Source organism: Chionomys nivalis, chromosome 11, assembly GCF_950005125.1.
Source record: "Chionomys nivalis chromosome 11, mChiNiv1.1, whole genome shotgun sequence".
Classification (NCBI taxonomy): domain Eukaryota; kingdom Metazoa; phylum Chordata; class Mammalia; order Rodentia; family Cricetidae; genus Chionomys; species Chionomys nivalis.
The window spans coordinates 60,085,001-60,097,754 of record NC_080096.1 but is presented as its reverse complement, the minus strand read 5'-3'; the positions used below and the strand labels follow the sequence as shown (position 1 = coordinate 60,097,754).

Sequence of the window (12,754 nt, the reverse complement as noted above, 5' to 3'; positions counted from 1 at the left end):
TTACCGAAGGTATTTATCAGCGGTAGAAATTCCCTAGTAGCAGTGTCTTTGCGTCTTGGTCCAATCCTTGCAGTGACTGTCTGTTTCTTGGGAACTGTTTTTGGTTTGCTCTGTACTGTCACTGTCTGTGTCTCAGGGGTTTGGGAGCAGCCTACCTGCAGGAAACTCACCTGCTGGCTGGCTATAGAGGTTAGGAAGTGGGGGAGGGGCCCTGGGTTTTGCCCTAGTATGGAGGTCACAGAGAGTGGGGTGTCCTGCTGGGTGGCTCATCACTAACCTCTTGATCCTCTCCTTGTAGTATCCTGCTGTGTTTTTGAGTTCTACTGATGTTACAGGGGATAGGAGAGTTTGGTGGTGGGGTGGGAGTTATAGCTTGTAGAATCCAATAGTTGGGATGGGGGTAATGGAGCAGACCACCTGCCGGAAACTCTTCTGCTAGCTGACTGGAAACTCGTCTGCTAGCTGACTAGAGAAGCTGAGGCAGGTTGGGGAGGGGCCCTGAGTTTTGCCCCAGTATGGAGGGCCTAGAGAGTGCATGGGGCTGGTCTACTCACGTTTGGTCTCTCTGTGTAGTAGTAGGCTGTTGATAAGAACTGTGATGGCAATTGTAATTTGTATTTCCCTGGGGGCTAAGACTGTTCAACTCTTCAAAAGTGTTTCTCAGTCATTTGTTCTTTAACTTTTAAAATCTCTGTGTTTAGCTTTATACCCCATTTTTAAAATTGTGTTTTTTTTTCTTGGTGTTCCAATTTTGAGTTCATCTACTGCTCCTCCTTTGTGCTACTGTCTCTTAGGGCTGTACCACACTGAGTTACTGACTCTGTCATTGGTGACTGATCTGTGCTTTCAGATTTCCAGGGCAGTGTAGCCTTAAGCAATAGGCTTCTCTCACAATCCTACATAACTGTAACACTAAGATAATGAATTTCTTCTCCAGTGTTAGGTTGTCACTATGACCGTAAATCTCAAGACTGGATTGGAGACCTTTGAAAAGTGTGACTGTCAGGGTCTGCCAGCCCTGTCACTGGAGCTGTCTGGCCTACCCTGTGGCTGTAGCTTTGTGTTCTTTATCTGTGTTCAACTCATCCAATGTCTTCCCTCTCTGCTTTCTTTACCCATCATAGGGCCTCCTTATCCCTTCTTATCCCAGCTGGAGTTGAGGTTATGGACTAAGCTGTCTTTCTGTTTCTCCATGCCTTTTAGGTGTCCTGTAACTACCATCTTAGCTTTCGATGCTCTTCGTCTCTCTCTGTCCTTGAAGTACCTTCTTTTTCACTCTGACTCTGCTTTTTCATGTTGTAGCACAGAAAACCGCTAAACTGCTGTCTGATTACAAACAGTGAAGAATATTGACCACATATTTCGTTTTATACCCGAGTCTTCCAAAAAATGTTTAATCCTGTCTAGGTTTTTAAACCATTAACAGAAATAAGGAAACAAGTTGTAACAAAAACAAACAAAAGCAAGTAAACAAATAAAAAACTCTTCTAAAAAGAGCTGCAAGGAATTTTGATTGTTCATAGAGGAAACATTTACTAACTCAGAATTATAAAACTAATACAGATGAATGAAATTATTATATTAACTAATTTACTTACTTGGGACAATTTTGAGCATTTAACCTGTGCACAGAATATAAGGTAAGGACCTTTCCAAAGAGTTGTAATGTTTTAACTTCTTACAAGTTCTTCTGGGAGATAAACAATTTATTGGCTTGAAGTGTTATCACCTAGAAATAGAGGTAGAATTAAACTGCGTCTTTTAAATTTACAGGTAGGTTAGTACCTGGAATTAAATGTGACTAGAGGGCTCTCCTTTCATCCTGTACTTTTTTAATTTATTTTTTTTTATTGAAAATAGATTCTTCTCCCATGCAATATATCCTGATCAGAGTTTCCTCTCCCTCTGCTTCTTCCAGCCCTACCCTGACCTGTCCTCTCCCCAAGACCCACTCCCCTTCCCTTTCCTCTTCAGAAAAGAGCAGGCCTCCAAGAGATAACACCCAAACAGGATAAAACAAGATATAATAAGCTAAGGCAAAAGCTGTTATATTGAGACTGGATAAGGCAACCTGATAGAAGAAAAGGAGTTCCAAGAAGAGGAGAAGAATCAGAGACACACCTGTTCCTACTGTTAGGAGTCTCACAGATGCACCAAGTTAACAGCCATAAACAACATATATGCAGAGGACCAGGTACAGCGCCATGCAGGGCCTGTGCTTGCCACTCAAGTCTCTGTGAGCCATATGAATGATACCTGCCTAGTTGATACAGTGGGTCATGTTCTCCTGTTGTTTTCTATCACTGCCCCTGATGCCTCTAATCTTTTCTACCCTTCTTTTGTGGGGATTCCTGCTCTCCAAGGTGAGGGACCCAGTGGGGTCCTCCAGTTTAGACTCTCTGCATAATGTCTGGTTGTGGGTCTCTGCACCGGCTCCTATCTAGTACTAGAGGAAGTCTTTGTGAAGAGGACTTGACAAGGCACCAGTCTAGATCTGTGAATATAGCTGCTGTTTTAGCAGTCTCAACCTGTGGTTCACAATCCCTTTGGGAGGCCGGGAGGTGGTGGCGTACGCCTTTAATCCCAGCACTCGGGAGGCAGAGGCAGGTGGATCTCTGTGAGTTCGAGACCAGCTTGGTCTACAAGAGCTAATTCCAGGATAGGCTCCAAGACCACAGAGAAACCCTGTCTCGAAAAACCAAAAAAAAAAAAAACAAACAAACAATTCCTTTGGGAGTTGAACAACCCTTTCATAGGGGTAACATATTAAATATCCTGCAAATCAAATATTTACATTACTATTCATAAAAGGAACATAAATTACAGTTATGGAGTTATGGAGTAGCAATGAAAATATCTTATGGTTAGGGTCACCAAAAAGAAACTTTATTAAAGTGTCACAGCACTAGGAAGGTTGAGAAACACTGTTCTGTAAATATCATTAGGAATCATTTCATTGATTTTTTTTCAGATGTGTTTGGTTCTACCCTATGTCTCTTGCCTGTTCAGTATCTGACTAGCTGGCAGTCTAGGCAGTGGAGAGCATGGGCTTCCTCTCATGGTGTGGGCCTCAAGTTAAACCAGACATAGGTTGGCCATTCTTACAAGTTCTAAGCCACCATTGCCCCAGCATATCTTGCAGACAGGACAGGTTGTAGGCTTAGGGTTTTGTGGTGGGGTTAGTGTTCACATTTCTCTTTAGGTAGCCTGCAGAGTACCTTTTAGTACCAAAGAGATTAGAAGGTAAGGGTGAAAATTCCATGCAGACACCAGCTCAACCTCTCTACTTTCAATGAGCTGTGTGGATGTTGTCCTTGACAATAGAGCCCTACGTCAGTTTTCAAAGAGCAGCCTCTGCCCTAGTATCAGCTGGTTTGTTTATGTTTCTCCACAGGACCCTCCACCACCAGCTCAACCAAATACAACATAACCCTACTACTGGAAACCTTGCCTGGCTATAAAAAATGGCGAGTTCAAACTCAATATCCTCCAGTTTGATCATGTGATAGATGTGGTTGGAGTAGGTTTGGGGACCCTCAAGTGAGAAACTAGAGGAGAGTAGTTTCAAACGGCAGCAGCATCAGGCTCTTGAGAGCTTTGTCCTTTTTGTATGCCTCGGTCTTCTGCTGCAGGGTCTCCACAAAGGGAATGAAGAACTATGCTCTGAAGTTCATCCGACCTTCTACAGAGAAGTGCTTGACTGCTAAGTAGTCCCCCAGTCACTGGTGAGGCTCTTATAGAATTCAGCATACTCCTCTTGAGTGATGTCATCAGATTTTCTGGTCCAAATGGGCTGTCTTATTCAACTCTTTGTAATGAATTTCTCTTTAATCTTTTTCTTATCTTTGCCCCTGTCATCTTCCTCATCTGATCCCACATCTTCAGTCTTAGGCTTTTCCTTGTCATTCGTATCCTCCTTCTCTTTCACACTCTTCTCATTCTCTGCCTCTTCATCACTGGTCTCTTTCTGTCATTCCTTCTTCAAACAGAATGTGATGGGATAGCCTATGAACTATGGATCTTCTTTACCACTTCCTTGATCCTCCTTTCCTCTAACTATTCTGTCTGGTCTTCTTTGAGATGAAGGATCACTTTGGTACCCAGGTCAGTGGGTCACCATAGTCTGCGCAAACTGAAGGTTCCTCCAGCGCAGACTCTGAGGCATATTGCTCATCATCATTGTGCTTTGTAATCATGACCACTTTCTTTGGCACTGCATAGGCCAAATAGAATCCAACAGCAAACGCCTAATCATGGAGATGTTTGCACCAGCTTGGGAAGCCTCCACAAACCTTTGGTGCCAGACTTAGCAATGGTTGCCAATGCCTGTGTCCACCAAAGTCAAGGTGCACTCCTGAGAGTTGGGGACGGTGTCAATTTTCAGCTGTTTACTATTGTCCAACTTGAATGGGTCTGTCAAGATCTCAAAGCAAATCTTGTTCAAGGCATCAGAAGCATTAAAGATAAACTTCCTAAGGAAAATTTCCTTGTTCAAATAGAAAATATTGACGATGAGGGATATTAACTGAGTGATTTCTATATGAAAGGCAAAGTTTCACCTTTTCCTCTCCACCTTTCTTCCTGGTGCATCCTCAGGCATCTTGACAGGAAAGCCAAGTAGTAATACGGAGCAGGGTGGGCCTGGACCGTGTCCGACTCACTGCCAAGTCTAGGCTGCACTGGGTGACCCAAGAGCCAGAGAAGTACTATTGCTCTTCTGTTTGATGAAGCAGGGATGTGAGGCCAAAGAGACAGAAGAGCTTAAAACAGAATTTTTTCCCCACCCTGGGTGAATTGACCCAGAACCTTGTGTATATAAAGGAAAAGCTGAAGAGGTGGCACCTGAGAGTAATGTGTATCACCCTCACTCCTGAAACCTCCATCTGTCTCCCTTCAGCTGGGCTCTAGTCTCTAGTCAGCTTTGTTCCCAGTCAGGAAAGCATCTGCAGGTGGGTGATTACTGTGTCCATAGCGACCTCTCGATTGTCCCTGAATGCTATCAGTATTACTACTTTCTCTTTTTAGAGCATCTGGTTATATTAGCTGTGGAAATGACCTTGGCATATGCCCCTGTATTGTATAAGGCAATGACAATGGAAAGCACAAATTTGTATTTTGAAATTCTTTATAAATGCTATATATAAAACTTCTTTTGTAAAAGTTGCTTGAATTTTGCTGTAAAGTGATATGAATTACTTAAATATTCATAATAATAGATATTATTTATAGATCCCAAATGTTTTGATTAATTATAGTTTAGAAGGTTTCAGAGGTCTTATTTTTGTGATTTATGTATGTTTTAGAAAATTGTATTATTTAGGAAACTATTTAAGAAAGAGGATGCACATACCTTTCTTGAAACTTTAAGCTTTAGAAATCAAATTATATCATATATACAGAAATGTATAGCAATATCCACTATATAGATGAATTAAAACTTACATTCTTGTGAATTTTTGTGTATGCCATTATCTTTAATTGGACGAGCAAACTTAAAATCCCACTCTATTAGGTATATAATGTGATTTTTTTTTCCACTTGGAGGTTTTTGCTTTTGTCATATTATAATTTCTGTGGGGGCTGTTTTTCTTAAAAGAATCTTGGCCTTTGGATCACTTTCATAGTATGAGCAGCTATACATTTGGATTCCACATGTAAATCTGCCACTACAGTTGGGTTACAGCATACTAATTAACAAGCCTAAGTTGGAAGTTTCCTTACTAAGCAAACTCTTACTAAGCAAATTCTTGAGCTTTTATGGGACACTGTTGTTAACCAGGCATTCCTGGGTGAGATGCTGATTGTACTGACACCTGGGACTCACTCAATCAGCCAGGCTGACCTTGAACTCACAGCAATCTACCTGCCTCTGCCTCCCAAGTGCTGGGATTAAAGGTGTGCACCAGCACCACCCAGCTCTGACTCAGTTTTAATAAACTATTACTTTAGCTTTAATGCATGTATCTTGACTTAGACAATTTGAACCATCTGTGCCTTTAGAATGCTGCTGGATCTTTGCTGTCTCCCTGATGTCTATGGAAGTGCTCCACTGGTCTGATAATTTTGTCTGTGTGTACCTGCAACCTGATTGCCTTGCTTTGACTTTTAGTTTTCCATCCATCTTTCTTCAGAAATATACAATAATTTATCCTAAATGAAAATATATCAGTTAAACTGAATGAACCCAGTGAAATATGCAGTATGCTTCTGTATCCTTTCCTAACAAATTACACGCTTTTTCACATTTCTGAGAACTTTAGAGTGGTTTTTTTTTTTTTTTTTTAGTTGGTCCATTCTAATAGAATTGTTTTCTAATGTGAATCCCTGCAGGTGAGAATAACTGGCCTAGAATCATGCCCCTTCTTTTCTACTTAACACTCTTCTTGTCTGCTGCCCTGGCTGGTACTGCATTTTCCCTTTTGAATGCCAGCTGTAATTTTGTGTCGATATTTAACTCAATCACTTCCACATTGTTTCTGCTTGTTGGCTGTTAACGTAACTCAAGGGCAAGTATATGTTCACATATAGTTCACATATATATATACATATATATATATACATATCATTATTTTGTTGATTCTGTCATTTTGGATTTTTTTAAACAGCTTTATAATGAATTACATATTTGTTTTGAAACTACAAAATCAAATGAAGCCGTGCTGCGACAAAGTGTTGTTAGTCTTCAGGACCAACTGTTTCAAAAAGAACAAGAAAATATAAAATTAAAAGAAAAGCTTAAGGGATCACAAGGAGAACCCTGTTCATCAACTCCAGAAAGTGAGTCACATCACTCAGCAAAGGTGAGAGATTTTTTAAAATGTTACCCTTGTAACACCAGAGTACCATTTCCTATAGTTCAGTGAAAATTTAAATAAATTTGCATATTTAAATGTAAATTAAACGTTTGCATTTTAATGAATGTTATATATGGTACATATTAAAAAGGAAATGCATGTAGAAATACAGAATATATCAAGTATAGATGGGGTGTGTGTGTGTGTGTGTGTGTGATGTGTTTATGTATGCCAGTTGTCCTCCTCTGCCACTCTCCGCCTTACTTTAGAGGGAGATTTTTAGTGAATGTTGTGTTCACTGTTTGGGCTAGAATGGACCAGCCCCTGTGATCTGCCCGTCTCTGCCATCCCAGCAGTGGTTACAGGTATATGCCATGGTATCTATTTTTGGTTTGGGTTCTAGGGACCTAAGATAGCTTCTATGGCAATCATTTTACTCCCTTCGACCGTTAGTGCTGATGTCAACTTGACAGATGTAGGCACCCTTGGGAGGGAATACATACCCTCTGGGCATGCCTTTGGAGACTGCGTAGATGAGGTTGATTAACGTGGGAGGACCTAGAAAGCAGCCCTGACAGTCCGGGAACTCGCTCTGTAGACCAGGCTGGCATTGACCTCAGGGATCTGCCTACCTCTGCCTCCTGAGTGCTGGGATTAAAGGCGTGAACTAGGGGTGAAGGGTGAAGGGAAGGTGGGGGGGGTGGCAGAGGAGGAAGGGAGAACTGAAATTAGTATGTTTAAAAAAGGAAAGAAAAAGGAGAAAGTAAGCAAGCATGGATACTCCTCATTTTCCGCTTCCATATGGTGGTTGTGCATGTAGTGTGGCCAACTGCTTCAGGCTTTCCTTGAACTGTGAGCTCAAATAACCCCTTTTTTTTCCGAGCTGCTTTTGTCAGGGTATTTTACTATAGAAAGAGAAGCAGGAACTAAGACACTGAGTCATCATTCATCTCCACAGTTGACCCTCAGTATCTGTAGATTTGATAATCAATAACAAATATTTTGAAATAAGTTGTATCTGTCCTGAACTTGTACAGATTATTTATTTGCTTATAGTTATTTCCTAAGCAAAACAATATAACAATTCTTTATGGAGGGTTTGCATTGTATCAGGTTTAAAAAGTAATATACCCACTGTCTCAATGGGTGGGTGCACGATGAGAGGCCAAGGACAATGGCACGGGGTTTTGATCCTACTTCATGTTCTGGCTTTGTGGGAGCCTAGACAGTTTGGATGTTCACCTTCCTAGACCTGGATGGAGGGGGGAGGACCTTGGACTTTCCACAGGGCAGGGAACCCTGACTGCTCTTGGGGCTGAAGAGGGAGAAGAGGAGTGGGGGGAGGGAGAGAGGGGCGGGAGGAGGGGGAGGGAAACGGGAGGCGGGGAGGAGGCGGAAAATTTTTTTTCAATTAAAAAAAAAAGTAATATAGTGATTATCTAAACATATAGAAAACTACGTCTGACACTGAGATTTTAATTTCATAATCTATGTCTTTTGGGAGTAGCATTACCACCTCATGGAGAACGCCTCTGTTCAAATTCCATTTTTAAAAATGGCATTTTCAAGTTAACTTACAAACTAGTGACTTCTGTAATATGTAGTGTTAGTTAGTCCAATCCAACTCCTCTCTTACCCTCCTGGGATCATTGCTGCTTACACCTGTAACCCTCTGTATTCCCTCCATCCCCTGTTCTTTCATGTCACCTGTTTCCTACTATATGCTCTAATTAAATTTTATTTAGGTTGCAAGATCATATGTTCCCATAAAGCTTTTCCACACATCCTTCATTTTGGTTGGCAGTTCCCTTGCCCTCGTATTTCTGTATCCCAGTGCATTATTGAACGGTTCTGCTCCCACTATTCCCTCTGTACTTTCATTTTATTTATATTTTACAACCTTCCCTCTGTAATTGCATTTGCCCCTAGTGACCAGTTCCTCGTTTTCTACTTCCATATGAACTTCATATTAAACACACAAAACAAAAGATTCAAAGCTAGCTTCAACATTGGTGAGAAAATAGGTGATATTTGTCTTTGTAAGCTTGGGTGACTTTACTCCGTAAATCTTCCTAATCTATTCATTTACCTTCAAATATTATAATTTCACTCTTATATCTGAGATATCCCATGTATGACAATATCCATATTCATTGATCAGTTGATGAACATTAGGCTGATTCCATTTCCTATTTAGTATGAATAGAACATCACTGAAAACAGTCTCTTTATTAGGATGTAAGTCCTTTGGGTATGTGCTCAGTAGGACCATACCTGGGTTATGTGATAATTTCTACTTCTGTGAGAAACCACGAGACTGAAATCTAAAATCGGAAGTGGCTGCACTAGTTTACACTCCCAACAACACTATGTATGAGTTCCCTGTACCCACTATTATGCCAGCATCTGCTACCCCGTTTTCCCTTCAGCATAATGAGAGAGAAACTGAAAATAGTGTCAGTTTAACCTGCACTTCCCAGTAATAGCAAAGGCTGTTGGACACTTTAAAGTGTTTAGTAGTCCTTTGTATTCTTTCCTTCCTTTTTAATATTGTAGACACTAATTCCCTGTTGTATTTATAACTGCAAAGAATTTTCTCCCACTCTACGGGCTGCCTCTTTGTGTGCGTGTATGTCTGTGTGTGTGCCCTGCAATTCCGTCTGTCCCTTTTTGGCACTGTCTCTCCATTCCCACCCCAACTTGATCTCTCCTGTTCCTGTCCCCATCTGCCTTCAGTCCACCTACAAAATCTGTTTTATTTCCCCTTCCCTGGAAGGTCCATTCTTCTCCCTAGAGTCCTCCTCTTTATTTAACCTCTCTTGGTCTGTGGACTGTAGCTTGATTATCATTTACTTAGCAGGTGATATCTACTTATAAATGAATACAAAAAGTTAATTCTTTAAAGGTTGAGTAGAATTCTTTCTTGAATTCCTCTAATTCTGGGATTTTTCTACTTGGAAACCTTTTACTTACTGCTTTTGTCTTGTCCCTGGTTATGTATCTGCTTACCTCATTTCATCATGGTTTCATTTGTATGTTGTATGCATCTAGAAATTAATCCATTGCTTTCAGATTTTACAATTGGAATAGTGGTTTTATGATCTATTAATGATTTTCATAATTTCCTTGATACCTGTTTCATTCAGTATCTCACTTCACATTTCCGATTATAGTGATGTGTTTCTTTTCTCTTTCTTTTGGCCAATTTAGCTAGGGGTGTTGTAAAAGGAGCAGCGGTCTGTTTTCCCACTGCCTGGTTAGTTTACACCCGAAATAATTACACAGAAACTGTATTCATTTAAACACTGCCTGGCCCATTAGTTCTAACCTCTTATTGGCTAACTCTCACACACGAGTTTAACGCATCTCCCTTAATGTGTATTGCCACTTGAGTGTGGCTTACCAGCATGAGTCTAACCAGCGTCCATCTCAGAGAGGAGAGCTATGGCATCTGCCTGACTCTGCTTTCTTTCTCCCAGCATTCTGTTAGGTCTACTCCACCTATCTAAATTCTGCCCTATCAAAAAGCCAGGGCAGGTTTTTTTTTTTTTTTTTTTTTATTTGACCAATGAAAGCAACACATAGACAGAAGAACCTCCTACACCAAGGGTTTCTTCAAGCTTGATTAAATTTTCAAAGAAACAACTTTTTGTCTCATTTGTTCTTTACATTGTTATTTTCATTTGTATTTTGTTGATTTCTGCCCTGATTTAGATGCTTTCAACTTGTTTACTACTTTTGGGCTTTGCTTGTTCTTGTTTTTCAAAGTCTGGAAGATTTAAGTTTTTAAGTTGAAATCTCTCCAGTGTTTGAATGCAGGCACTTGGTATTTCTACTGGTTAGTCTGTTTTGTTTTTAATCAGGTTGGTACAAGCTAGGGTTATTTGGGAAGAGCAAGCCTCAGCTGAGAAAATGCCTGTCAGATTATCCTGTAGGCAAGTGTGTAGGGCATGTTCTTTCTAATGATAGATGTAGGAGGGCCCAGCCTACTTGGCACCTAGGCAGGTGATCCTCAGTTGTATAAGAAAGCAGACTGAGAAAGCTGTAGGGAGCAAGCCAGGAAACAGTGTTCTTCCATGCTCTGCTTCAGTTTCTGACTCCAGGTTCCTGCCTTGAGTTTCTGCCCTGACTTCCCTTCATAACGGATTGTAAATTGTAAGATGAAGTGAGTACTCTCCTTCCCAAACTGGTGTGATCATTTTATAAGTCCTTTCTTCCCCAAGTTGTTTTGGTCATTCATTGTACTTATCCCATGAGTAGAAGCAAACTGCTAACAGTGCTCCTAACTCTGTTCTTAACACTGCTTTCATTGTGTTCTATAGATTTCCCTATTGTCTTGTTTCCAGTCAAGCCTAGGATTTTTGTTATTTCCCCTTTGTATTTTTCAGTGATCCATTCATTATTAAATACTATATTGTTTAGTCTACATGAGTTTGTGTTTCTGTTGTATACTTATTCAATTGTTGTCCAAAATGATACATGATATTACTTTGATTTTGCAGCATCTGTTGAGACTTGTTATATGTCATAATAATGTGGACAATCTTGGAGAAATTTCCATGGAGTACTGAGAAGAATGTGTTTTGCTTAGCTTTTGGCTGTAGTGTTCTGTACGTGTCTTTTAGGTTCATTTGATTTATTTTTATCATGTAACTCCACTGTTTTCTGTTTAGTTTTTGTCTAGATGACATATCAATACCCGAGGAGGGTGTTGAAATCACATATTATATCTGTGTTGGGGTTAATTTGTGCTTTACATTTAGTAGTATTTGTTGTATGAACCTGGTGCACCTATGTTTTTATTGTCTGTTTAGAATTGTAGTATCATCTTGGTGTATTATTTGTATAGTTTTGTTTGTCAGATACCCTGCTCATTTCTTGGTTATATTTTATGACTATCCTTTTCCTATTCTTTTACCCTAAGGTATCTGTCATTGATGCTGAGGTATGTTTCTTGAAGGCAGCAAAATTATGGATCTTGTGTCCTAATCCCATTTGCTTGTCTGTGTTTCTTTCTATAGGGGGATTGAGGACATTCTTATTACTAGTTATTACTGACATATGTGTTTTAATTCCTGTTTTTTTGATGATTTTTGTGGTATCTTCTTAGACCTCTTTTGAAAAGCTTTCCTGGTTCTATATTTTTATTCCTTCCCAGGGGTTTCAGTATTCTCTGCACAGCTGTTCTAGTCTTTTTATATCACGGGAAGTTTTTATTTCTCTTCAACTTTAATAGATTTGTGGGGTATAACAGTTATGACTGTAATTGTGGTCTTTTAGCACTTTTAATTTTTTTCTAAACCCTTGTGGTTTAAAACATTTTCTTTTAATAGTTAGCATTGCTATGATGGACCTGCCCTTTTAAGTGACTTGACCTCTCTTGAATATTCAATTCCCTTTCTTTATTCTGTGTTTTAACTATTATATGTTCCTTGGAGTTCTATTTGGGTTTGATTGTTGACTTCTGTCTGAATTGGCCTGTCCTTACATAGGCTTGGAACTTTTTCTTCGCTGATTTTATTGGTAATGTTCTTTATGTTTTCAGTGGTATTTTCTTGCAGGTATTCCTCTATTCCTAGTTTCCTCTTGAAATTCCACCACTGTCTTCAATAACAGTAACTATCCAGGATTCAACAAATTCCTGGCTCCTTCTCTCTTTGCTGCTGGCTGTGGCTGTCCACACCATGTTGGAAGTCTACTCTGCCAGACCCCTGGTTTAGTAGCCCGATTTTTACAACACTTCCCTGCCTCTGAGTGTTGCTCTGGGTCAGCTCTGACCTCCTTTGTGAGTCCACAGCTTCCACTCCCTTGTTAAATTGTATTAAACTTTCACTTTTCATGCAGTTTCTTTTGGGAAAATACTCTATTCATGAATGTTTCCATAGTATTGTTTGTAGATAGTCAGTACTTCCTTCTCTTCTGTTTTTATTTCTAGCAAAAAAAATGAATATTTTTTCCTG

General features: G+C 40.0%; 1 protein-coding gene across 8 annotated transcripts in view; it reads left to right on the top strand.

Moving 5' to 3' along the window:
• Positions 1 to 12,754, top strand: part of Cntln (centlein) — a 236,057-nt gene that overhangs the window by 86,545 nt on the left and 136,758 nt on the right. For all 8 annotated transcript variants that reach the window (XM_057784199.1, XM_057784198.1, XM_057784196.1 and 5 more), the window contains one exon: positions 6,606 to 6,800. In XM_057784199.1, coding sequence (XP_057640182.1) covers positions 6,606 to 6,800 — 195 coding nt within the window. The remainder of the gene's footprint in view (positions 1 to 6,605; positions 6,801 to 12,754) is intronic.